At 41.0% G+C, this 26,474-nt stretch overlaps 1 protein-coding gene across 22 annotated transcripts in view; it reads right to left on the minus strand.

Moving 5' to 3' along the window:
- Positions 1-26,474, minus strand: part of EPB41 (erythrocyte membrane protein band 4.1) — a 231,993-nt gene that overhangs the window by 21,542 nt on the left and 183,977 nt on the right. For 11 of the 22 annotated variants that reach the window (XM_033227467.1, XM_033227452.1, XM_033227449.1 and 8 more), the window contains 2 exons: positions 2,099-2,548; positions 448-576 (listed from right to left, as the gene is read on the minus strand). The exons of 2 other annotated variants lie outside the window; for them this stretch is intronic. In XM_033227467.1, coding sequence (XP_033083358.1) covers positions 448-576; positions 2,099-2,548 — 579 coding nt within the window. The remainder of the gene's footprint in view (positions 1-447; positions 577-2,098; positions 2,549-26,474) is intronic. 9 more of the 22 variants (XM_033227457.1, XM_033227446.1, XM_033227448.1 and 6 more) reach the window with 2 other exon arrangements.

Consider the following 26,474-nt stretch of genomic DNA (forward strand, 5'->3'; position numbering starts at 1 on the left):
AAAATACAAAAAACTAGCCGGGCGAGGTGGCGGGCGCCTGTAGTCCCAGCTACTCGGGAGGCTGAGGCAGGAGAATGGCGTGAACCCGGGAGGCGGAGCTTGCAGTGAGCTGAGATCCGGCCACTGCACTCCAGCCCGGGCCACAGAGCGAGACTCTGTCTCAAAAAAAAAAAAAAAAAAATTCAGATGGAGTTTCCTGGGCTCAGGAGATCCTCCCACATCAGCCTCCTGAGTAGCTGGGACTACAGGCACACACCAGTGTGTCCTGCTCAATATTTTGCTTTAGATAAAGTAGTCTGGGACCTTCTTAGACCAGTAATCTCTTCTAAAAAGAACTGCCCCAGAAAAACCTGGTATTCTTGGTGATAAATGACCAGAAACTCTGTGAAGAAAGGTTATTAATTTTGTTTGCAGCCTTTGGTTCTGAAGCATCAGACCATGTCCTACCTGGGCAGCCTCGTAAGTGATGGTCTTGGTCTCAGTGTGGACAATAGGGACGTCTTTGGTTGGGATTTCACTTTTCACAGCATTGGTATTATCTGAGATGGTGACAGTTTGTGTCTTCACCAGGGGAGGCTGTGAAGCAGTAAGGAAAGAGTTACTAGAGTGTTTCTGAAGGCAATGGAGAAGTAATCTTCTGACACTGATCTGATCAAAGTGTTAGCTTTAATTAAGTAAAGGGCTAGCTCAATCTCCAAAGGTGTTTACTTTTGCCCAAGACTTCGACAGTATTCCAAAGTAATCCTGACAAGGTGTCAAATCATGAGGGATATTAAAAAGCGGCATTACTGTAATAACTTTCATAAGCTTATTGGAAAGCTGTAAGATCAGACAGTTATGATTGGTGATATAAAACACTTCAGACTGACCTTCAGAATCTGAATATAAAACGATTTGCCAAATAGCAATCACTTTGATTTGTCCTTGTGTCTGTACCATTATAATTAAGAAAACCAGCCACATTTCCTCCACTAAGTACAAACGGTACATGAAACAGCAGTGGCAATGGAATGCATTACCCTCGACTTCATTAACTTCTTTCAAATCAATGTCAGAGATTCACTTTGGAGTTACTGAGAAGAGGCAGTATTTGGAAAACTGGCAAGAAAAAAACAATCAGTTCTACCACCACCTGGTGATTAATCCCAGAATTTCAGAAGAATGAACATTAGTGGAATATCAAAGGCCTTCTTGTCCATCTGCTCACCTTTCCCAGGAGTATAAATCACCCTGAAATTACCATTTGATTGTGATAAGGTTAAGTGGCCAACCACCTTAGCATAGGAAATCAGTGCCTATGATCCTGGAAGCTCTTGTGGGTGGGGTCAGTGGGAGTGGTGGGCTGCACAATGTGGCTGCAGTACATAAATAATTTGGGGCCTGAAATCTCATAAGAAGATGAGTTGCCCCTTTAATTAAGAGTATTTGAATTTTTTTTTTTTTTTTTGAGACGGAGTTTCGCTCTGTCGCCCAGGCTGGAGTGCAGTGGCCGGATCTCAGCTCACTGCAAGCTCCGCCTCCCGGGTTTACGCCATTCTCCTGCCTCAGACACCCGAGCAGCTGGGACTACAGGCGCCTGCCACCTCGCCCGGCTAGTTTTTTGTATTTTTTAGTAGAGACGGGGTTTCACCGTGTTAGCCAGGATGGTCTCCATCTCCTGACCTCGTGATCCACCCGTCTAGGCCTCCCAAAGTGCTGGGATTACAGGCTTGAGCCACCGCGCCCGGCCAAGTATTTGAATTTTTTAAGCATGGTCTCAGAACACTGAAGCCTCCTCACCAAAGAAGTTGCCACAATTCACCTCTTTCCATGGCCCACACTTGAGCAAGGAAAAGATGAACACACTTAACCAGCTTCATAAAGACCGACAGCTGGAGTTTTGTTCAGTTATCAGAGAAGAAAGCATTTCTAGCCATGGAGTTAATTGCTCTGAATGAATTTCTTTGGCACAATCAAAGACTTTAATTTTACTCTGTGATTTTGAAAACAGCAGGGAGGCCACTACCCTCAGCACACCACCACCATCTCCTACACAGGACAGATTCTGGCCCTCTTCCAAAGACAGTCATTAGAACTGCATCATTGAATAAGTTACTACCTGGAAACTTCGAATGAGGGTGGGGAACTGGTTACCCACATGAAAGTCAAGAAATGATCCATTTTGTTTTCCAAGTGGCTCTCCTGGTGTAACATGTTCTTCACTACTCTCTGCCTTTTTTTCACCAGGTTGCAGCTGACAGGAAGCTGGTGTTACTGAGAACTTTAAGGCACCGGCCTGTTCCTCCATTCCTATACATTCCCCAGTTGGGCCTCTTGGCATCTCCTTAATATCAAGATAGCCAGCTGCCCCCTCCTCCTTCTCTTCTGTCTCCTTGCTGCTTATGGAGAGGGAGCCAAAGGCAAAGCTTTGCAGAGACTCCGACGGGGTGGTCATCTGGCTTTTACTAGGAGCTACCAAATGCTTGGAACCCTCCCATTCAGAGTCAGGGTTAGTAGATGGCCCCTTTGTCACGACAGCCACCTCCTCTGTGCGAATGCCATTTATACTCTACAAATGAATGAACACATACAAAAGCAAGAAGATTAGGTATAAGTGGGAGAATGAACTCTGAGAATCAACAGTGATTTTTGGAAGCCTCAAAAATATTGCTACTAATATAAACTATGAATCTTAGCTGATAACATGGTCAAAAGGAAGAACTGCTGTTCACTACACATTATCAGCAGCTTAAGCAGTTCTGACCTCATTTTGGTCCTATTTCTATATCATTATTAATCTGAAAAACAATTATCCAGCAATTTATATTCCTATGGTCTTCCTTGTGTAACATACTTAAAGGAGTTACTTTGTCATTCCTAAATGCCTAAGTTATTACTATGCACAGGACACAATGCAATTTGTGAGTCAGTCAAAATATATTGTTTTTTTTTTCTTTGAGACAGGGTCTCACTCTGTCACCCAGGCTGCAGTACAGTGGTGTAACCATAGCTCACTGCAGCCTTGAATTCCTGGATTTAAGGGATCCTCCTGCCTCAGACTCCAGAATAGTTAGAACTACAGGCATGCTCCACCAAAACTTGGCTGGGTTTTACATTTTTTGTAGAAACAGGGTCTCACTATGTAGTCCAGGCTGATCTCAAACTCCTGGCCTCCCATAATCCTCCCACCATGGCCTCCCACAGTGCTGGGATTACAGGCAAAATATATTCGTAAGGAACCTAATCAGGTTGAAAAATGTTTCATATTTCCAAACCGTATGTATTCTCACACTAGCCCTGCATGGAGAAGCCAAAATCTAGACTAGTTGTCAGGGAGACAGAAGTTGAGTACATCTAGCACAGGCTTACTTCAATCATTGTCATGACATCAAACATGATATCAAAAATGGTGAAATGTTTCTTTGTAAACAATTAAAATGACCCAGCAGCTGATATGTATTTCTTCACAGATGAAAGACACAACACTTCCAACCTCCAAGAGAAATAAATCCTGGAAACACAGAGTTCCCTCCTGGGCCGAATACCTCACTCCACAGGAAAAACAGTTCTAAAGCAAGTAGTGTCAGCGCTCCGTATCTGTGGGTTCTGCATCCATAGATTCAACCAACCATGGATCAAAAGTATTTGGAAAAAAAACTACATCTATGCTGAATATGTGCAGACTTTTTTCTTGTCATTGTTCCTTAAAGAATATAGTATAACAACTATTTACATAGCATTTATATTGTAGTAGGTATTATGAGTAATCTAGAGATGATTTAAAGTATTCAGGAGAATATGCATAGGTTATATATAAATACCATATCATTTTAAATCCAAGACTTGAGCATTTGTGGATTTTGGTATCCAGGGGAGGTCCTGGAACCAAGGTCCCACAGATGCTGCGGGAGCACTGTACCTGGAAGAGCATGTGGATGAGAAGATACCATCCCATGATGAGAAGATGGACCTATTCCTAAAGTTAAAAGAAAGGTGCTCTAGGTGGAAGAAGAAGGAATTCACACTAGTAGGAAATGAATGAGTCATTTGAAAAATAAATAACCTTGCCACAAAAAGAATAAAATACCTAGGAATGCCAGCTAACCAGGAAGGTGAAAGATCTCTACAATACCACAGGGCTATAGTAACCAAAACAGCATGGTGAGTTGGGCATGGTGGTTCATGTCTATAATCCCAGCACTCTGGGAGGCTGAGGCGGGCAGATCACTTGAGGTCAGGAGTTTGAGACCAGCCTGGCCAACAATGCAAAACCCCGTTTATGCCTGTAATCCCACCACTTTGGGAGGCTGAGGTGGGCAGATCACCTGAGGTCAGGAGTTCGAGACCACCCTGGCCAACGTGGCAAAATCCTGTCTCTACAAAAATACAAAAATGAGCTGGGCATGATGGCGTGTGCCTGTAGTCCCAGCTACTTGGGAGGCTGAAGCAGGAGAATTGCTTAAACTCGGAAGGTGGAGGTTGCAGTGAGCTGGGATCAAGCCACTGCACTCCAGCCAGGGTGATAGAGTGAGACTCCGCCGCAAAAAAAAGAAAAGAAAAGAAAACGACAACGACAACAACAACAACAACAAAACAAACACTAGCATGGTGTACTGGTATGAAAACGGACATATGAAACAGAATAGAGAACCTAGAAATAAGGCCACACATCTACAACTATCTGATCCTCGGCAAAGCTGACAAAAACAAGCAATGAGGAAAGGAAGGATTCTCTATTCAATAAATGGTGCTGGGATAACTGGCTAGCCATATACACGATTGAAACTGGATTCCTTCCTTATACCATATACAAAAGTCAACTCAAGATGGATTAAAGACTGAAATGTAAAACCCAAAACTAATAAAAACCCTGGAAGACAACCTAGGCAATAGCATTCCGAACACAGGAACTGGTAATTCTTTTTTTTTTTTTTTGAGACACAATCTCGCTCTGTCACCCAGATTGGAGTGTAGTGGCGTGATCCTGGCTAACTGCAAGCTCTGTCTCCTGAGTTCAAGCCATTTTCCTGAGTCAGCCTGCAAAGTAGCTGGGACTAGAGACGTGTGTCACCACGCCTGGCTAATTTTTGTATTTTTAGCAGAGACGGGGTTTCGCCATGTTAGCCAGGCTGGTCTTGATCTCCTGACCTCATGACCCGCCCACCTCGGCCTCCCAAAGTGCTGGGATTACAGGCATGAGCCACCGCGCCCAGCCAAGAACTGGCAAAGATTTTATGATGAAGATGCCAAAAGCAATCACAACAAAAGCAAAAACTGACAAATGGGATCTAATTAAACTTAAGAGCTTCTGCACAGTGTAAGAAACTATCAATAGAGTAAACAAATAACCTACAGAATTGGAGAAAATATTTGCAAATTACGCATCTGACGAAAGTCTAATATCCAGCATCTGTAAGAAACTTAAACAAATTTACAAGAAAACAACAACCCCATTAAAAAATGGGCAAAATGACATGAACAGACACATTTCAAAAGAAGATATACATGTGGCCAACAAGCATAAGAAAAAAGGTTCAATATCACTGATCATTAGTAAAATGCAAATCAAAACCACAGTGAGACACTATGTCCCTCCCACCAGTTAGAATGGCTATTATTAAAAAGTCAAAAAATAACAGATGCTGGTGAGGTTGCAGAGAAAAGGGAATGCTTATACACTGTTGGTGGGAGTGTAAATTAGTTCAACCACTGTGTAAAGCAGTGTGGTGATTCCTCAAGGAGCTAAAACAGAACTAACATTTGACCCAGCAATCATATTATAAAGTGTATACCCAAAGGAATATAAATCATTTTACCATTAAGACACATGCAGGCCAGGCGCGGTGGCTCAAGCCTGTAATCCAGCACTTTGGGAGGCCTAGACGGGCGGATCACGAGGTCAGCAGATCGAGACCATCCTGGCTAACACAGTGAAACCCCGTCTCTACTAAAAAATACAAAAAACTAGCCGGGCGAGGTGGCGGGCGCCTGTAGTCCCAGCCACTCGGGAGGCTGAGGCAGGAGAATGGCGTGAACCCGGGAGGCGGAGCTTGCAGTGAGCCGAGATCCAGCCACTGCACTCCAGCCTGGGCGACAGAGCGAGACTACGTCTCAAAAAAAAAAAAAAAAAAAAAAAAAAAAAAAGACACATGCATGTGTATGTTTATTGTAGCACAATTCACAATGACAAATATATAAAATCAGCCTAAATTCCCATCAATGGCAAATTAGATAAAGAAAATGTGATATATATATATACACACACACATACACCCACACACACACACACACACACACACACACACACACACCATGGAATACTATGCAGCCATAAAAAAGAACGAGCTCATGTCCTTTGCAGGAACATGGATGGAGCTGGAGGCCATTATCCTTAGCAAACTAACACAGGAACAATAAAAGCAAACACTGCATGTTCTCATTTATAAGTGGGACCTAAATGATGAGAACACATGGATACAAGGGGAACAACGGAGGAAGGAGAGGATCAGAAAAAATAACTATTGGGTACTAGGCTTAGTACTTGGGTGACAAAATAATCTGTAAAACAAACCTCCATGACACGAATTTACCTACATAACAAACCTGCACATGTACCTAAAATAAAAGTCAAAAGAAGAAAAAGAAATAACCTAACCAAAGCCAAATGTCATGGCAAGTGACATCTGCATGTGCTCACCAGAGAGCTGTATATAAACCACTTAGGCATGAAATATTGGTAAGAGCCTTCGACCATATTATAAACCACAGAGAAACAATAAAGAAAGGAACTCTTAAGAAGGTGTTCCTGGCCGGGCACAGTGGCTCACACCTGTAATCCCAGCACTTTGGGAGACCAAGGTGGGTGGATCACCTGAGGTTGGGAGTTCGAGCCTGTCCAACATGGAAAAACCCCATCTCTACTAAAAATACAAAATTAGCCAGGCATGGTGGCACATGCCTGTAATCCCAGCTACTCAGGAGGCTGAGGCAGGAGAACTGCTTGAACCTGGGAGGCAGAGGTTGTGGTGAGCCAAGATCGCACCATTGCATTCCAGCCTGGGCAACAAGAGCGAAACTCCGTCTCAAAAAAAAAAAAAGAAGGTAAGAAGGTGTTCCTATGAATAAACAATATAGTCTGAACCAGCTTACACATTGTAGTACTCAAAGCAATGTTACATGTATTATATTAGGAAAATCACTGCTGCTCCTTAACTTGTAAACCAGCCTCCATTTTGATTAATATTAACCAGGGCTCTATAAAGGCAAGGAAAGACACACTACACACAGGAACTTCAGGCCAGCTTCACTCCTAAGCCACCTTGAAACATGCAACTCAAAAGCATCTCAAACTGGCACCAGTTGAATTCATATTAGGTAGATCTTTCACTGGCTGATAACAAATATGACTTAGGATATGAAAGGTGGAACTGAAAGATTGACAACAGGGCTGTCTCTGTCTGCAAATGTATCTGAGATACAGCAATTATTCTTGACAAGAATATATGAATTTCTTCATATTTAACATGAAAATAATACTTGGCTTGACTTATAGTGTTCTGAGGATCAAATACAATAACCTACTGTATATGAAACCGTATTGTATACTTCCTCATTTAATTCAACCAACCAATGAGCAGAGCACCTATAATGTGCTAGGGCCTGGGGGACACTAGAATGAATCTGTCATATTGTTAAGATGCTATGCTACTTTCCAGGGCACTTATCTCACTGTTTCTTTTGAGTCAGGCAAGTGGCTACAGAGCTGTTCAAAAATAGATCGGCTGGTAAAACAAATAGGCTTTCTGAAATTGCTACATGCTAGTCCTAGCATTGTGAATAGCTATCTAAACCCATTCACATGGAGAGGAACTTTGGGCTTCTTTAAATAATTTGTCACAACTGAGAAGGCTGATTAATCATCAGAAAAATACCTAAGATAATCAAGTAAGAGTCAATTTTGTGCCAGTTTGTTCAAGTGGTAAGTGGTAGTCTGTCATCAAGAAGCTATTTGTGAACTAAACATTACTTAGGTCAGTACCACCTGACCCAAACTTGCCTACTGCTGAGTTAAATTAGACAGATCAATCTATTGTTTTCCAAAGCATGTATAGAAGAGAACAATGATAAAAGCCCTAGACACAGTAATTTCAACCGAACAAATATTTACTGAGTACCTAATATGTACTAGTCTTCAGAAATAAAAGAAGAACATAGCAGTTAGGTTGGATTACCATTTATAGCACTCTCACATATGGTCAAATCAGCTTTTCCAGTTGACACTGTTATCCAGATCTCTAGGACAACAGAGACAACTATTTGTTGAGCATCCTCCCAGGGGTGCAGACTGCAACATGTTGCAAACTAAACTCATCTCTGCTGCTGTCTAGGCTTCCCTCCCCAACTTCCTCCATCATTTCTTCTTTTTTTTTTTTTTCCTTTTCTTTGAGACAGGGTTTCGCTCTTGTTGCCCAGGCTGGAGTGCAATGGTGCGATGTCGGCTCACTGCAACCCCTGCCTCCCAGGTTCAAGCGATTCTCCTGCCTGAGCCTCCCAAGTAGCTGGGATTACAGGCATTCGCCACCGCACCTGGCTAATTTTGTATTTTTAGTAGAGACAGGGTTTCTCCATGTTGGTCAGGCTGGTCTTGACTTCAGGTGATCCGCCTGCTTCAGCCTCCCAAAGTGCTGGGATTACAGAAGTGAGCCACCGCATCTGGCCCCTCCATCATTTCTATCATATTGGTAGAAGGTATAGCCATCCATTCAGTCATGCATGCCAGAATTCTGAGAATCATCTTCAACTCCTTCCTTATATTTATCCGCTAACCTCCAGAGATTATGTCACCAAGGCATTTTTATTCCATTTTAGTATCTCCTTTATCTATTTGCTTTAATGTTTCCCTCATCAATTCCCACATTTACTACCTTTGTTCAAGCTCTTCGCCCAAGCTGGAGTAAAGTGGTGCAATCTCAGCTCACTGAAACCTCCATCTTCCGGGTTCAAGTGATTCTCCTGCCTCAACCTCCAAGTAGCTGGGGTTACAGATGCGTGCCACCATGCCCAGCTAATTTTTGTATTTTTAGTCAAGACACGGTTTCATCATGTTGGCCAGGCTGGTCTTGAACTCCTGACCTCAAGTAATCTGCCCACCACGGCCTCCCAAAGTGTTGAGATTACAGGTGTGAGCCACTGTGCCCGGCCTGTTAAAGCTCTTAGAATGCCTCATCCAGATTACCACAAATGCCATCAATAGTTTTTCTTCTTTCCTTTCTTCTTATCTCAAACCTTCCTTGAATGTGTCATCATGCTGCTAAAGTGCTTATTTCTAAAACTAAACATTGAAAATTCAATTTTCTAGTTTAAAACCCTTCATTGGGTTTTAGTAAGACAGAAAATACTTTAAAATCTGACTCTTACCTCTCTCTCCAGCTTCATCCAGCTACACCTCCACATATATCCTTCTCCCCATTACTTCAACTATTTTTAGTTCCTAGGACAGAGCATCTTTCTCTTACCTCTGTGCCTTTGTAAATGTTATTCCTTCTGCCTGGAAGTCCACACTTAGCTCAATTGTCGTTTCTTCTAGATTTTCCTTGGCTGCTTAAAATATGTTTAGATAACAGTCCTCTTTTGTTCCCATTGTACCCTATCATCACTGGCATATTCATCTGTCTTTTCCATTAGACTACAAAATCCTTGGGGGATGAGAACTTGTTATTGTCTTACTTAGCTCTCTTGCTTGTACAATTTTTGGTATGTAATAGATGCTCAGTAAAAACATGTTGAAGGTATGTTAGGTAAATCCAGGTCACTTGAGAACTTCTTCTTTGCCCTGTGCTATTCAGTAACTAAAATGTTTAGAAAAGCACACTTAGGAAGAAGTAAACAGTGGCTCATTTGACCAGACTCAGAGTCTAGTCCAGCATTTTATCTCCTCCATCAGTAAAATAAGAGAAACCTAATATTTTTGTATGTTTACCATGTGCCAGGTGCTGTGCTAATCACTTCAGCATGTTTTTTCATTGAATTATTGACACAATAATTATGAAGTAGTCATTATTTCTATTTTATGGATGAACAGATGGGCAGCTATTGTTTAAACTCAGATCTCTCTCTGGTTCTAGAGCCCATCTTCTTCCCATGACACCAGAAGGTATTTCAAGTAGGACCAAAGCACATGTCCTATTTATTTTACTTATGTATGTATTTATTTTTTAGAAATAGGCTCTTGCTATGTTGTTCAGGCAGGATTCAAATCCCTGGGCCCAAGGGATCTTCCCACCTCAGGCTCCCAATTAGCTAGGACTACAGGCACATGCCAGTGTGCCCAGCTTCAGGACGTGTCCTATTATGCTCAAAATAACACATAGCAAACCTGACTCTAACTTTGAGAAGTACAAACAGCGTCCAAACTCCTCTTAACAGTCTGTTCTTAGTGGCTGACACTACATTTTTACATATAAGAAGGCTGAGAAGCCAGAAGACAAGACTGGTCAGAAGAAGATACAAAGTCTCCACGTCACAAGACACCCAGAATTTGGCATTTAATATCAGTAAAGAATTCTGACAGTGTTGTTGCCTTTGGCTGTGACCATCATCAAGGGCCATTGGATTATATAAGACTGCAACTGCACATACCAAATTAGCCTAAAAACTTGAAAGGGATCTTCTCAAGTAGAAGATAATATATGGCTGTGTCTGAACCATCCTCAGTGACAAAAAGGCAAAGTTGAGACTTAATGTGATTCAAAGGTGTTAATCTAGATGTTGTTTACCTGAATTGATGGGGAATCTATAAGAAAAAAGATGCTGGCCGGGTGTGGTGGCTCATACCTGTAATCCTAGCACTTTGGGAGGCCAAGGGGGGTGGGTCAACTGAGGTCAGGAGTTCAGGACCAGCCTAGACAACGAGGCGAAGCCCCGTCTCTACTAAAAAAATAAAAATTAGCCAGGCATAGTGGTGCACACCTGTAATCCCAGCTATTCGAGAGACTGAGGAAGGAGAATCGCTTGAACCCAGGAGGTGGAGGTTGCAGTGAGCTGAAATTGTGCCACTGCACTCCAGCTTGTGTGACAGGAGGGAGGCTCCATCTCAAAGAAAAAGAAAAAGGAAAAAAGATGCTATGATAGAAAGACTGGCTGCCTATAAAGTACTACAATGATATCTAGTTGATTTTAATAATATGAAAAAAATAATACTAGACAAATATTTAATTGAACAGAAACATTATTTGAAGATTCTCAATTTCATTTAAAAAGTCAATTGCTCCTGCTAAGTATGATAATTCAGTATTTTCTTTGTTTTGGGGAAGAAAACAAGATTTTTTTTCCTAAAGGCTTTCTCTCAAAAACTATTTATGCAAAGGGATTATGTCTCAGAATCATCAGACCCTGATTATATATGTGCCTTTATGAGTTATAAATTACCCCTTTTTTGACCTATGAATTCCAGATTATTAAAAGCAGGATATGGGCTGGGCACGGTGGCTCATGCCTACAATCCCAGCACTTTGGGAGGCCAAGGTGGGTGATCACCTGAGGTGGGGAGTTCGAGACCAGCCTGACCAACATGGAGAAACCCCGTCTTTACTAAAAATACAAAATTAGCCAGGCGTGGTGCCAAGTGCCTGTAATCCCAGCTACTCGGGAGGCTGAGGCAGGAGAATCGCTTGAACCAGGAGGTGGAGGTTGCAGTGAGCTGAAATTGTGCCACTGCACTCCAGCTTGTGTGACAGGAGGGAGGCTCCATCTCAAAGAAAAAGAAAAAGGAAAAAAGATGCTATGATAGAAAGACTGGCTGCCTATAAAGTACTACAATGATATCTAGTTGATTTTAATAATATGAAAAAAATAATACTAGACAAATATTTAATTGAACAGAAACATTATTTGAAGATTCTCAATTTCATTTAAAAAGTCAATTGCTCCTGCTAAGTATGATAATTCAGTATTTTCTTTGTTTTGGGGAAGAAAACAAGATTTTTTTTCCTAAAGGCTTTCTCTCAAAAACTATTTATGCAAAGGGATTATGTCTCAGAATCATCAGACCCTGATTATATATGTGCCTTTATGAGTTATAAATTACCCCTTTTTTGACCTATGAATTCCAGATTATTAAAAGCAGGATATGGGCTGGGCACGGTGGCTCATGCCTACAATCCCAGCACTTTGGGAGGCCAAGGTGGGTGATCACCTGAGGTGGGGAGTTCGAGACCAGCCTGACCAACATGGAGAAACCCCGTCTTTACTAAAAATACAAAATTAGCCAGGCGTGGTGCCAAGTGCCTGTAATCCCAGCTACTCGGGAGGCTGAGGCAGGAGAATCGCTTGAACCCAGGAGGTGGAGGTTGCAGTGAGCCAAGATTGTGCCACTGCACTCCAGCCTGGGCAACAAGAGCAAAACTCCAGCTCAAAAAAAAAAGCAAGATATGGGTGTTTTATAGGTATTTTGCTGTTGCTCCATTAAATGCAATCCAGAGTCTTTTTCTTTTCAGGTTATTTTTGAAGTAAGGATTTACATATTTGAAGAGACTATCAAAAGAACCACGGTTGGCTGGGCATGGCAGCTCAACCTGTAATCCCAGCACTTTGGGAGGCCGAGGCTGGCGGATCAGGAGATGGAGACCATCCTGGCTAACACGGTGAAACCCTGTCTCTACTATAAATCCAAAAAATTAGCTGGGCATGGTGGTGGGCGCCTGTAGTCCCAGCTACTCGGGAGGCTGAGGCAGGAGAATGGCGTGAACCCGGGAGGCGGAACTTGCAGTGAACTGAGATTGTGCCACTGCACTCCAGCCTGGGTGACAGTGAGACTCTGTCTCAAAGAAAAAAAAAAAAAAAAAGAACCACAGTTATGCTTACAAGACTGTCTTATCCTTTAAGAGATCAAAGTGAAAATATATTCTGAAAATTTTTCTAAAATTTTGCTACATAAGAGCCATGTAAGAGTATCTGTGTAGTAATTTTATCCCCACACATTTAGTCACTTGTTCCCCACTTAGTGAAGACCAATTTTACCTTTGAGTGGCAATAGAAAAACAACTCCTTTCTCTATTAAAAGTAAGAAAACACACTGCTATTATCTCACTTTATCTTTCTATATAATTCAAAGACTAAACCCTCCTCTTGATCAGTTACGCTTTCTTAGCCATTTAAAAATTATATTTTCCAATGTATACATATATACACGAAAAAGATCTTAAGGTGGCCAGGCACGGTGGTTCACGCCTGTAATCCCAGCACTTTGGGAGGCTGAGGCAGGTGGATCATGAGGTCAAGAGATTGAGACCATCCTGGCCAACATGGTGAAACCTTGTCTCTACTAAAAATACAAAAATTAGTTGGGTGTGATGGCATGTGCCTATAGTCCCAGCTACTTGGGAGGCTGAGGCAGAAGAATCACTTAAACCTGGGAGACAGAGGTTGCCATGAGCCGAGATTACGCCACTGCACTCTAGCCTGGTGACAGAGTGAGACTCCATCTCAAAAAAACAAGAAAAACATTTTAAGGTGTACAAAAATATTAATAATCATGGGATTGCAAACGATCTTTTTGTTTGTGATTTTTCTGTGTTTCCTAACCTTTCTAAAATAAGTATGTATTAATTTTGTAATAAAGTGACTATTTTCTTATGCAAGCATTTGTATCTGGTTTCAGTAGTGAAATGATCTTTAAAACCTGAAGAGTCTAGTAAACAATGTATGCAGAAAGTGCTAAAAAAATCCTTAATATCTTCCAAGCCTTTTAAAAACAGTAAAAAATAAGCCTTAATAGGTTTCTAGGCCGGGCGCGGTGGCTCAAGCCTGTAATCCCAGCACTTTGGGAGGCCGAGACGGGTGGATCACGAGGTCAGGAGATCGAGACCATCCTGGCTAACACGGTGAAACCCCGTCTCTACTAAAAAAATACAAAAAATTAGCCGGGCGAGATGGCGGGCGCCTGTAGTCCCAGCTACTCGGGAGGCTGAGGCAGGAGAATGGCGTAAACCGGGAGGCGGAGCTTGCAGTGAGCCGAGATCGCGCCACTGCACTCCAGCCTGGGTGACAGAGCGAGACTCCGTCTCAAAAAAAAAAAAAAAAAAAAAAAAAAAATAGGTTTCTAAAAGAAAAAAGTAGTTAGAGGAAAGAATTATAAGCTAGTAACTGGTACATAGTATAAAAGTTCTCTTTTATAAGGGGAATATCATATCAAACCTTGGTCATTTAGTTAGTTGGTTTTGAAAGTCAAAGTCAGCTGGGTGAGGTGGTTCACGCCTTTAATCCCAGCACTTTGGGAGGGTGAGGCGGGCAGATCGTTTGAGTCCAGAAGTTCGAGACCAGCGTCGATAATGTGGCAAGACCCCATCTCTACCAAAAACACAAAAAATTAGCCAGGTGTGGTGGCATGTGCCTATATTCCCAGCCACTAAGGAGGCTGAGGTGGGAGGATCACTTGAGCCTGGCAGGTGGAGGTTATAAACTTGGGGTTAAAAAAAAAAAAAGTCAAAGTCAATGATGATAAATTTAATATATCTGTATATCCAGTGGAAAAGAAATACTTCACATTTAAGTTGTAGTTTCACTGTATTTTAATGTTTTCTGATTTAGAGGTAGAAAGGATATTATCAGGAAAGTGATTTAAAATGTGGTTGTTGGCCAGGTGTAGTGGCTCATGCCCGTAATCCTAGCAATTTGGGAGGCTGAGGCAGGTGGATCATTTGAAGTCAGGAGTTTGAAACCAGCCTGGTCAACATGGTGAAATCCCGTTTCCACTAAAAATACAAAAAAATTAGCTGGGCATGGTGGCAGTTGCCTGTAATTCTAGCTACTCGCAAGGCTGAGGTAGGAGAATTGCTTGAACCCGGGAGGCGGAGGCTGCAGTAAGCTGAGATCACGCCACTGCACTCCAGTCTGGGCAACAGAGCAAGACTCCACCCTAAGAAAAAAAGTGGTTATCTGTGATTTAATTCCTTAGTAAACTTAGATAATCTACCTCTGAAACAGTGAAGATACTCAAAGGAAATTATCACTCTCTTGCCAAAGTCATGATGGCAATAGGGAATACAAAATATTAAAGATCGGCTGGGCACGGTGGCTTATGCATGTAATTCCAGCACTTTGGGAGGCCGAGGCGGGTGAATCATGAGGTCAGGAGATCGAGACCAGCCTGGCCAACATGGTGAAATCCCGTCTTTACTAAAAATACAAAAATTAGCCAGGCATGGTGGTGTATGCCTATAATCCCAGCTACTCAGGAAGCTGAGGCATGAGAATCGCTTGAACCCAGGAGGCAGAGGTTACAGTGAACTGAGGTCATGCCACCGCACTCCAGCCTGGTGACAGAGTGAGACTCCATTTACAAAAAAAAAAAAAAAAATCAAAATATCCCCAAAACTGATCTAAACAATAACTTTAGGTTAGCGGTATACACTATAGATCGATACTATCACATCACAATTCATATCCAGAATGATTTATATTTCTTAAAATATTACTTTTTGCAAAGTAACATGAACTAAAGCAATAAAGACATGAAGTCCCTATATGGTGTTTCTTGCACTCCTGAAGTGGGCAAAGCCTATGGATTTAACTAAAATTGGGCTTCCTTTCAGCTTTTGTTAGCAAGTTCTCAAACAGGTCCTCATTATATTTTAGAGAACATCACAACTTTGAAGAAAGAAATTGTGACAGGAGAATTAAAATGGGTATACTATGAGGCTATTTCATAAATATTCCTGAACCAAGATCCTCAGGAATAATGAATAGTTTTGGGATATATACTGTCTGTTAAGAAAGAAAATAGAATATTTCTGATTAGTCACACAACTTACAGCTATTTTAAAATGTCAAGATTTATTACTGTTTCTAGCCTTAAAGCTTACCTTTCTATATTGCTATTACCCACACATTTGCTCCTTGAAATTACTACATTTTCCTCAAAAAGAGAGTCTGAGATTTAGCATATACCTCTGCAGTCACTTTACACAATGTAGTCCCCAATCCACCACATCCGTTAAACTATACCATTGTTTTTCACATTATCTTCATTTTATTTTGCATTCTGTCAAGTAAAATGAGACTTAAGGCTGGTCTTGTAATAATGATATGACCAACGCTGTAATCAGTCACCATCATCTGTGCAATGACTTTGTGGTTTGCTGAAATATCTGGGGAAAATGTAATACATAAAACTTTTATTAGTGTTTCTATATGTCTGGGAAAAGGGATTCATTAAACTTTTTAATAAGATTTACATAGATTGAGAAAAAGAAGTTTTGATATGTAAAAGTAAGTGAACAGAGATGGCAGTGGGAATAGGGGGTGAGGGTGCACAGACACACATACACCCACAGAGCACATTACCCTTGCTTTGCAAACCCAGTAAGAAATGCTTTGCAGTGCAAATGCCCACAGAACCAGCAGGAATCGAGGTTATCTTGCTAAGCACAGAAGGAAGATACCCAGCAGAAGAGTCCAGCTCCTGGTTCTTAACTAAAGTAAACAATAAATATTACAGTCACTTAAATTATCAACAATATATTTAAGTATACCCCCAGATGGTCTGCAACATGCAAACTAAAAAATGTAGAATTTAATCCTGATAAGATCAGTTAATTGCGAGTGCTTTGTTTCTATATTCTTCTCTTTAACAAAACATGACAATGTTATGTCTCAGCAAAGAATGGCTTTAAGTGCCTAGGGGAAAATCTCTTAAGAGCAAAACATACGTCTTTATACATTAATATAAATATTTGTAATTTCCTATTTTGAAACATTGTATCAGTATTTCCCTAGGTTGTATAATAATCAGTAGGAACATTAGCCTGATGATTAAAACAATTTTTTTTAAGTTAAAACAAATGCTCTTAAATGGGCACTTGCAATAAAAGATAAATCAGATGTGGTAATGGCTTCTTTTGCAAAAGCCATGTGTAAACAGCACATAAAGATGACAAGTCAAGCAGTAGGAGCCCATTCTTCAGCCAAAAAAGGAAACAAATGAAGACAGAAGAACAAAAATTACCGAAAAGAGAAATATCCTCTGGTTCCCACCCCCAAAAGCTTGATAAATAATAGTTCTGTACAGTTTCAGTGGAAAACTCCGGCCACTCAGAAGTTTAAAAAAGGACATTAGAATCACAAACACTCAAGATGGGGATAAACTAACAACAGAGTAACGATGGGCTAGCAAAAGGTGATGTTAAAATTCTATCTTTCCTCTCTAGTGTGACATTCTTCGTCATGCAATGCATTTCTCTTCATTCTAATTTTTCTCTCTTGGATGTACCCTCTCTTGCCTTTTTTTTTTTTTTTAAGGTTGTATGCTATTAGTTTCTAGCTAGAAATATATCCTTAGAGTGCTCACTAGCTTCTCCATGAAACTCAGAGTCATTTTCACAGTCTATTGCTATTCTCTGGTATATAAAGATTACGCTTGTACAAAATCTGGATAAAGGGGCTTATTCCGGAAGATGTGGGCCTTTACTAGAGTTGATAAAATTGCTTATGATAGGAAAATAATTCCACAATGCAGCTTCTCACAAAGGACAGCAAATGAAATTAGCCAATGATAATTATCCATCAAACATTGTTTTTATAATTTCCTAAATAGTGCTGTTATTAGATTATCCCCAGGACAGGTGAATGTAAAAGCAAACAGCTTCAAAATCCATGCTGGATGCAAAATTTTAACTATTAGATAATAGAAAATTTTGCCTTTACACTGCACTCACCAGCAAGAACTCCACAGATCAAATGAGTGTTCTCAAATCTGAATAGATCTACAGAAGTCAAAGTGTTTGGGCAAATATTAAAGGTTATACTAAGCATGTCTAAGAGACCAGAAGCCTTTGGTGGTCAGTTTTATTTCATTACACTATGAAGGGTAGGGGTGGAGGGATGAAGATGGAGATAAAGGAGCTATGACCAGTACAAAACTCTGAACTTAGAATGGAACAAAATTAAATTTGTTTGGCAGGATTTCACAGAATTCTCAGTTCTAAAAATTGATAAAAGTCATAATAAGCATTTAAGAAAATTTGATATATAGAAAACAGTTACCTTGAGGCTAGGCCCAGTGGCTCATTCTTGTAATCCCAGCACTTTGGGAGGCTGAGGTGGGCAAATCATTTCAGGTCAGGAGTTCGAGACCAGCCTGACCAACATGGTGAAACCCCATCTCTACTAAAAATACAAAATTAGCCAGGTGTGGTGGCAGGTGTCTGTAATCCCAGCTACTCAGGAGGCTGAGGCACAAGAACAGCTTGAACTTGGGAGGCGGAGGTTGCCGTGAGCCGAGATTGTACCATTGCACTCCAGCCTGGGTGACAGAGTGAGATTTTGTCTCAAAAACGAAACAAAACAAACAAAAAACCCGAGAAATAGTTACCTTGATTCTGCAGAACCAATGCGACAGCTATTATTAGAAAGCTATTATTGAATATTAATAGAAAACTATTATTGAATATTAACTAGCTATGTTTTATCTTTTTGAAAAATCGTATAACAGTAAAAATGGCTTTCTGTGTTAGCATTTTTAACAAGCTCATAGAAGAAAACATGGCTTTGGAGAAATACTACAAAGTTATTTTACTTAGATCACAAGGTACATACTTTGAGCTAGTAAATAGACCACTCTAAAATGTGAAGTGTTAGGTTTTTTTTTTTTTGAGACCGAGTTTCACTCTTGTTGCCCCGGCTGGAGTGCAATGGTGCGATCTCAGCTTACTGCAACCTCCGCATTCCAGGTTCAAGCAATTATCCTGCCTGAGCCTCCTGAGTAGCAAGGATTACAGGCATGTGCCACCACATCTGGTTAATTTTGTATTTTTAGTAGAGACAGGAGTTCTCCATGTTGGTCAGACTGGTCTCGAACGCCCGACCTCAGGTGATCCACCCGCTTTAGCCTCCCAAAGTGTTGGGATTACAGGTGTGAGCCACGGTGCCTGGCCGAAGCATCAGTTTGAAATAATCACCTGAATAATATAATAAAATCTAGAGCTGTGAGAGTTAAGGTAAGAGATGGTTTACCCAAGGTGAAGTAAGAGATAAAGTGCTATACCTTCTGTTGATTTCACATTACAGGAACAAGCTCTCCTCACACCCACACATCCACACCTACACCATTCTTCACTTCTCAATAAGATTAGAGTGGCAATACTGGAGAGTTATTAACTACAAATTTGTACAGTGCTTTTAAAAAGCCCATAAAAGACGAATGCATCATACTAATATGTTTCTAACAGATGTGACAACTACATCTGTTGTAGTGACTAATTAAATCGGTTAGAAAAAAATTATTTTTAAAACTTGGCATAGTCAAATTAGTTCAAAGCTGATTTAAAATAACATTCTGAGAACTGAACGCACATCAGCAGGTTGTCTCTGTCTTACAAATAAGCAAAAGACAACTAATTATTGGGCCACAGAGAAGAGTGAATATAAGGAAAAACAAGAGAAAGACTAGCTGACAGCAATCTGTTGCTGATCAGCTGAAACAGAGGTTCATTTGGATTTTTCTGGTAGTAGGTCTATGAACAATATTATTAACTCCTACTTCCTTAATGATTAGTAGCAACTAGATTCATGTTTGCAATAAATAAGATTTATTCATAAGTTTACACATTAACAGAGCAAATAATGTGAGAAAAATATCAAAGAAAATGTCCCAAAGGAACTAAAGATTTCTTAGGCTTAAATATCTTGCTGAATTGTTAATGAATAATTAATTTATTCAGCCAAGTATTAGAGCAAAAGGAGCCTGGTCAAGGGAATTGAAAGAATCATGTGCTTAAGGATTTGTTAGAAAGCACCTCCCCAAAACCAGGCTCAGTGGCTCACACCTGTAATCCCGGCACTTTGGGAGGCTGGGGAGGGTGGATGGCCTGAGCTCAGGAGTTTGAGACTGCCTGGGTAACATAGTAAAACCCTGTCTCTTAGCAAGGTGTGACACACATCTGTGGTCCCAGCAACTTGGGAGGCTGAGGGGGGAGGACTGCTTGAGGCCAGAAGGTCGAGACTTCAGTGAGATGTGATTGCATCACTGCACTCCAGTGTGGGAGACAGAGTGAGACCCTGTCTCAAAAAAAAGAAAAAAAGGGGCCAGGCACAGTGACTCACGCCTGTAATTCCAGCACGTTGGGGGGCTGAGGCAGGCAGATCATTTGAGGTCCAGAGTTCGAGACCAACTTGGCCAAAATACTAAAACTACAAAAATTACCCGGGCATGGTGGTTCGTGCCTGTAATCCCAACTACTTGGGAGACTGAGGCAGAAGAATCGCCTGAACCCGGGAGGCAGAGGTTGTAACGAGCCAAGATTGCGCCCCTGCCCTCTGGCCTGGGCCACAGAGTGAGGGTCCGCCTAAAAAAAAAAAATTAAAAAAAAAAAAAAAAAAGAATGTCGCTTTATTCTGACTTACTGGTAAATACTGCCCAAAAAAGCTGTGAATTGGGGAATTTTCCTCAGAGAAATATATTTTTTGTTTTCTTTTTTTGGAGACGGAGTTTTGCTCTTGTCGCCCAGGCTGGAGTGCGATGGCACGATCTTGGTTCACTGCAACCTCCGCCACCCAGGTTCAAGCAATTCTCCTGGCTCAGCCTCCCAAGTAGCCGGAACTATAGGCCCACACAATCCTGCCTGGCTAATTTTTTGTATTTTTAGTAGAGATGGGTTTTTTCCCATGTTGACCAGGCTGGTCGTGAACTCCTGACCTCAAGTGATCCTCCCACCTCGGCCTCCCAAACTGTTGGGATTACAGGCATGAGCCACTGCACCCGGCCACTAGTACTTTCAAAACAGATTTCTCGCGGGGCGTGGTGGTTCATGCCTGTAATCCCAGCACTTTGGGAGGCTGAGGAAGGTGGATCACCTGAGGTCAGAAGTTTGAGACCAGCCCAGTCAACATGGTGAAACCCCGTCTCTACTAAAAATACAAAAATTAGCCAGGCATGATGGTACGTGCCTGAAATCCCAGCTACTTGGGAGGCTGAGGTGACACAGCAAGACTCCACCTCAAAAAAACAAAAAGGTAATAATTAGAAAGAAGGACCCTTCTAAGATGTTTTTTCTGTACATACCCAATCTTAAATTTTTTTTTTTTTTTTTTGAGACGGAGTCTCGCTCTGTCGCCCAGGCTGGAGTGCAGTGGCATGATCTCGGCTCACCACAAGCTCAGCCTCCCGGGTTAACGCCATTCTCCTGCCTCAGCCTCCCGAGTAGCTGGGACTACAGGCGCCCATCACCATGCCCAGCTATTTTTTTTGTATTTTTTAGTAGAGACGGTGTTTCACCATGTTAGCCAGGATGGTCTCAATCTCCTGACCTCGTGATCCACCCGCCTCGGCCTCCCAAAGTGCTGGGATTACAGGCGTGAGCCACCATGCCCGGGCCCCAATCTTAAATTTATACCAGTGCTTAAAACACTAAAGTATACCAAAAGCTCAGAGTAAAAATCATTTTTCTGGCTGGGCAAGGTGGCTCACGCCTGTAATCCCAGCACTTTGGGAGGCTGAGGCAGGCGGATCACCTGAGTTCAGGAGTTCAAGCCCAGCCTGGCCAACATGACGAAACCTCATCTCTACTAAAAATACAAAAAATTAGCCGAGCGTGGTGGTGGGCACCTGTAATCCCAGCTACTCTGGAGGCTGAGGCAGGAGAATCACTTTAACCCAGGAGGCGGAGGTTGCTGTGAGCCGAGATCACACCACTGCACTCCAGCCTGGGCAACAAGAGAGAAACTCTGTGTCAAAAAAACAAACAAACAAACAAACAAAAACATCATTTTACTTTCTTTATCATGTTCATTATATATCTCTAAAACTTGGCTAAAGAAAAGGTGAATTTGAGAATTGTGGTTTCTTTATTCCTTAGGGTGAAATGGAGGTAGATCCTTAAAATACAAACCAAATGAAGGGGATATCCAGGATCATCACTGAATATAACACCACAGTTAACACAATGCAATTTGGAAAACTGGCAGAAACAGGGTGCTGTGGTGGTTACAGTACATATTTTATTATTTTTTTTTTGTAGAGATGGGGTCTTGCTCTTGCTCAGGTTGGAGTGCAGTGGCATGATTATAGCTCAGTGCAACCTCAAACTCCTGGGTTCAAATGATCCTCTTACCTCAGGCTCCTGTGTAGCTGGGACTACAGGCATATCATCATGCCCAGCTAATTTTTGTTTTGATAGAGATGGGTCTTGAACTCCTGGACCCAAGTGATCCTCCTGGCCTCAAGCGATCCTCCTGACTCAGCCTCCCAAAGCGCTGGGATTATAGGCATGAACCACTGTGCCCAGCAGTATATATTTTAGATTACAGTTCAGCTGTACCCTGACTGCTCGATAAATAGAAATGAATGTCTCATCTTTTGTTTTCCATTTCTAATCATAAGTAAGACAAAAAATACTTTGACACTGAATGAAGATGCTAAGATCCCAACTGCTACTCTCCAAAACAGTACAAAGGCAGCAAATGTAATAAACCACTTTTCTGGTCTGTATCAGGGGTCCGCAAACTATAAGCAGCAGGCCAAATCTCACTCTCCCTTTTTTTTTTGAGACGGAATCTTGCTCTATCACCCAGGCTGGAGTGCAGTCGTGCAATTTTGGCTTACTGCAATGTCTGCCTCCCAGGTTCAGGTGATTCTCAGTCTCCCGAATAGCTGAGATTATAGGTTTGCACCACCATACCTGGCTAATTTTTGTATTTTTAGTAGAGATGTTGGCTAAACTGGTCTCAAACTCCTGACCTTAAATGATCCGCCCATCTTGGCCTCCCAAAGTGCTGGGATTACAGGCGTGAGCCACTGCGCCCGGCCACCCTCTCCTTATTTTTGCATTGCTATGAGCTAAGAATGGTATTTACATTTTAAAATGGTTAAGAAACTAATAGAATAATATTTAGTTATATGTAAAATTATACAAAATTTAAATTTCAGTGTCCATAAATAAAGTTTGATTGGAGCATAATCACATTCATTTTACGTGTTATCTATACTACGTTCACTCTACAATGGCAAAGCTGAGTGGTTGTGACAGACATATAGCCTGCAAAGCCTAAAATATTTATTATTTGGTACTTTACAGAAAAAGTTTGCCTACTCCTGATACTCCAAATATATCAAAACCCATAAGAGTTTTGATATAGTTGATGTTTCTATATCACATAAAACACAACAAGAAAAGTGTCAAATTGCTCTCTGCAATGTATTTTAGATAAATATAAATGTTCCTTTTATGATATCACACTTATCCGAGATGAGTTTATTTATACAGATGTGTACTCTATTCTTGGTAATATGTTCTAGAGCTGATTATTATCTGTGGTAAATGCATAAGAGCCTTTTTTTGTTTTGTTTTGTTTTTTTTGAGATGGGGTCTTGCTATGTTGCCCATGCTGGAGTGGAATTCCCAGGCTCAAGTGATCCTCCTGCCTCAGCCTCCAGAGTAGCTGGGACTACAGGCTTGTGCCACCAAGGCCAGCTGGATAAGAGCTTTTAATTGAACCAAGTTACAAGGCATTAACAATAGAAACTGACACCTACCATAGCGGTATACGAGATTCCTTGAATAAACAAGGGACCATATTATAGGATTAACAAGAGAGAAAGTGGCTTCTGGGCTGGATATAGGCTTTCTGAGTTACCTGCATATAATGACTGGGCATATGGTGATTAGTTTAGCACAAATTTATGTGCCAGTACAAGAGATTCTATGTGAAAAGTTATTTATCCATTGCCATCTGTGATTAATCATTTAATTCAGTTTAATAAATATTATTCGTTATATACAAGGCAATGTGGTAGCTGGGATACAAAAGTTATAGACTGGCAAAATCAAAGCCTATTTTTATTTAAAAATTTTTTAGAGACTGTGTCATGCTGTGTCACCCAGGCTGGGGAGAAATGGTGTGATCATGGCTCACTGCAGCCTTCAGCTCCCGGGCTCAAGCAATCCTTCTGCCTCAACCTCTTCAGTAGCTGGGACTACAGGCATGAGCCACCATGCTTGGCCTAAAGAGCTTCTTACCTTTGAGAATCGCATAGTTTTGAGGAGAAAGGCACAAAAGGGATGTATTAACAACACTTCAAATATTTAATATCACTTTTTCTGGTGGGGTATAAATCATAATCAGAATGTTAAGCAGAAAGTACATTTCCATAATTTTATCATCACACTGGTATAAACTGAATCACTTGGGGACAACTCAAGTATGTAAAGGTTACTCAGACTGTCATGGAAGGAAAGCAAACTTAGAATGCAGGCTTTGGTAGTGTGCTTCCTCAAAATGTAATAGTGATACTACCTTGTCAACAGATTCTGGGCTACATGAAACTCTCAAAGCTAGAAAACTATCCCACCTCTACTCTTTTATCTAAAAAAATTCCAAAGCTTATGTTATCTATGAAGAAGCTGGGAATGCCAGAAATTTCAAAATTTTTTGGAGAGAGAATGTCAATTTATAGGGACATAAAGCTGAATAATCCACAGTGGGCAACATAGCCAGAAAGAAAAAGCTGTTAAAACAAGAAAAGTTAGAAAAGAAGAAGGGAGGATGACATGCTAGGAGGAAGTCTGGAATAGATCTGAATAGCAGATGGTAACTTGTCTGAGGGTAAGAATAGTGACTAGTTTCAACATGAGAGTTACCTTTAAGTATGTGAAGAAGTAATGTGGAAAAAGATAGAAAATTCTTTAAAATGCCTCCATTCAGGATCAGTGAGTGAAAGCTACAGGGAAACAGATTTTCACTTAATATGTGAATGATTTATACATAAATTCAGAATTGTCCAAAGATGTAATATGTTATCTCAGGAGATATTGAAACAAAGACTGCAAGACTGGCCTCCAAATCTCTAAATGATATTGTAGAGGAGAGTCAAGCACTGGAAGAGAGAGGAATTGAATTAGGATCCTATCCAATCCCTAAAATTCTGATAATGCTGATTCTTTGCATCCTTGTAATATATATAGAGTACTTTGCTGGCTGGTGACAAATAAAATAAATGAATAAAATGAATGGTGGCTATGTTATCCCCTTAAATCTTTTTCTATGTGTTTTACTGAGATAGGATCTTATAAATATGAAGACTTTTCTTTAAAGAGGTAGTAGATAAGAAAATGAGAGGCTCACCTGCCTTTGTTGATTTTGAGACAAGAAAAGAAAGTTGTGATTCCATGCTTTCTCCTACCTTTTAATCTTTCAAATGTCAGAGTTATTCTATTATTTACCCAAAACAGGATTCTATGTTAAAGGGTAAGACACTGCTGCCTTCTAGGATTTTTCTTTTTTTTTGAGATGGAGTCTTGCTCTGTTGCCCAGGCTGGAGTGCAATGGCATGATCTCAGCTCACTGCAACCTCTACCTCCTGGGTTCAAGCGATTCTCCTGCCTCAGCCTCCTGAGGAGTTGAGATTATAGATGCCTGACACCACACTCAACTAACTTTTGTATTTTTAGTAGAGATAGGGTTTCATCATGTTAGCCAGGCTGGTCTCAAACTCCTGACCTCAGGTGATCTGCCCAACTCGGCCTTCCAAGTGCTGGGATTACAGGTGTGAGCCACCGCACCTGGCCTAGGATTTCAATCACAAAAGATTTTTTTTTTTTGAGACCGGAGTCTCGCTCTGTTGTCCAGGCTGGAGTGCAGTGGCGTGATCTCGGCTCACTGCAAGTTCCACCTCCCGGGTTCACGCCATTCTCCTGCCTCAGTCTCCCATGTAGCTGGGACTACAGGCGCCCGCCACCACACCCAGCTAATTTTTTGTATTTTTAGTAGAGACAGAGTTAGCCAGGATGGTCTTGATCTCCTTAGGCTATTATTCAAATTATTTGGCTTTTAGCCTGCATTTCTGATCTGTGGGAATAAACTACTTTATCTTCTTTTTGTCTTTCAAGTTCTAGGATGATAGGAGTTTTGTTTACCAAAAGGAATCCTCCATGAATTTATAATTGTTGATCATAGCCACTGCTCTTCCTCTAGCCTAACTTTGTATGGCTTTCTAAATCTAATTCCATACCGCCTTAACCATTTCAGGTATGCTTTTAATCTGCACCAATGTGTTTCTTTTTGTGTCATATTCTGCTGCAGTAAAAGGAGACACTAAGGCATGAGGAGTAACAGCAGCAGAAATGAGAGTGGTCTATTAATATTATCCACTAAAGTGTAGAGGAAGCAGATATAGTAATGCCACATGCCACACAAAACAGAATAAGAATAAGGAGTTGTTGTAGTTTCTAGTACCAATATTACAAATAGTGTAATTTGAGTATATGAAAAAAAGTGAAGTTTCTATGTATAATAAAAACAATATAATAGTCATTTTCAAAGCTGTAGAGAATGCTATGGTTTGGGATTTTATAATTTCTGTGAAGAGGAACGTAAGGGAAGGCAACTCTGTCAACAAGTTTTGTATGTCTTTACCATATTCAAAACCCTTTGTGAAAAAATAAAAGCAACAATGAGACCATGTCTCACATTAATTTTGCCCTGTTTTCCTTTTGTAAATACATGAT

Source organism: Trachypithecus francoisi, unplaced genomic scaffold (genome assembly GCF_009764315.1).
Source record: "Trachypithecus francoisi isolate TF-2019V2 unplaced genomic scaffold, Tfra_2.0 Lachesis_group12, whole genome shotgun sequence".
Lineage (NCBI taxonomy): Eukaryota > Metazoa > Chordata > Mammalia > Primates > Cercopithecidae > Trachypithecus > Trachypithecus francoisi.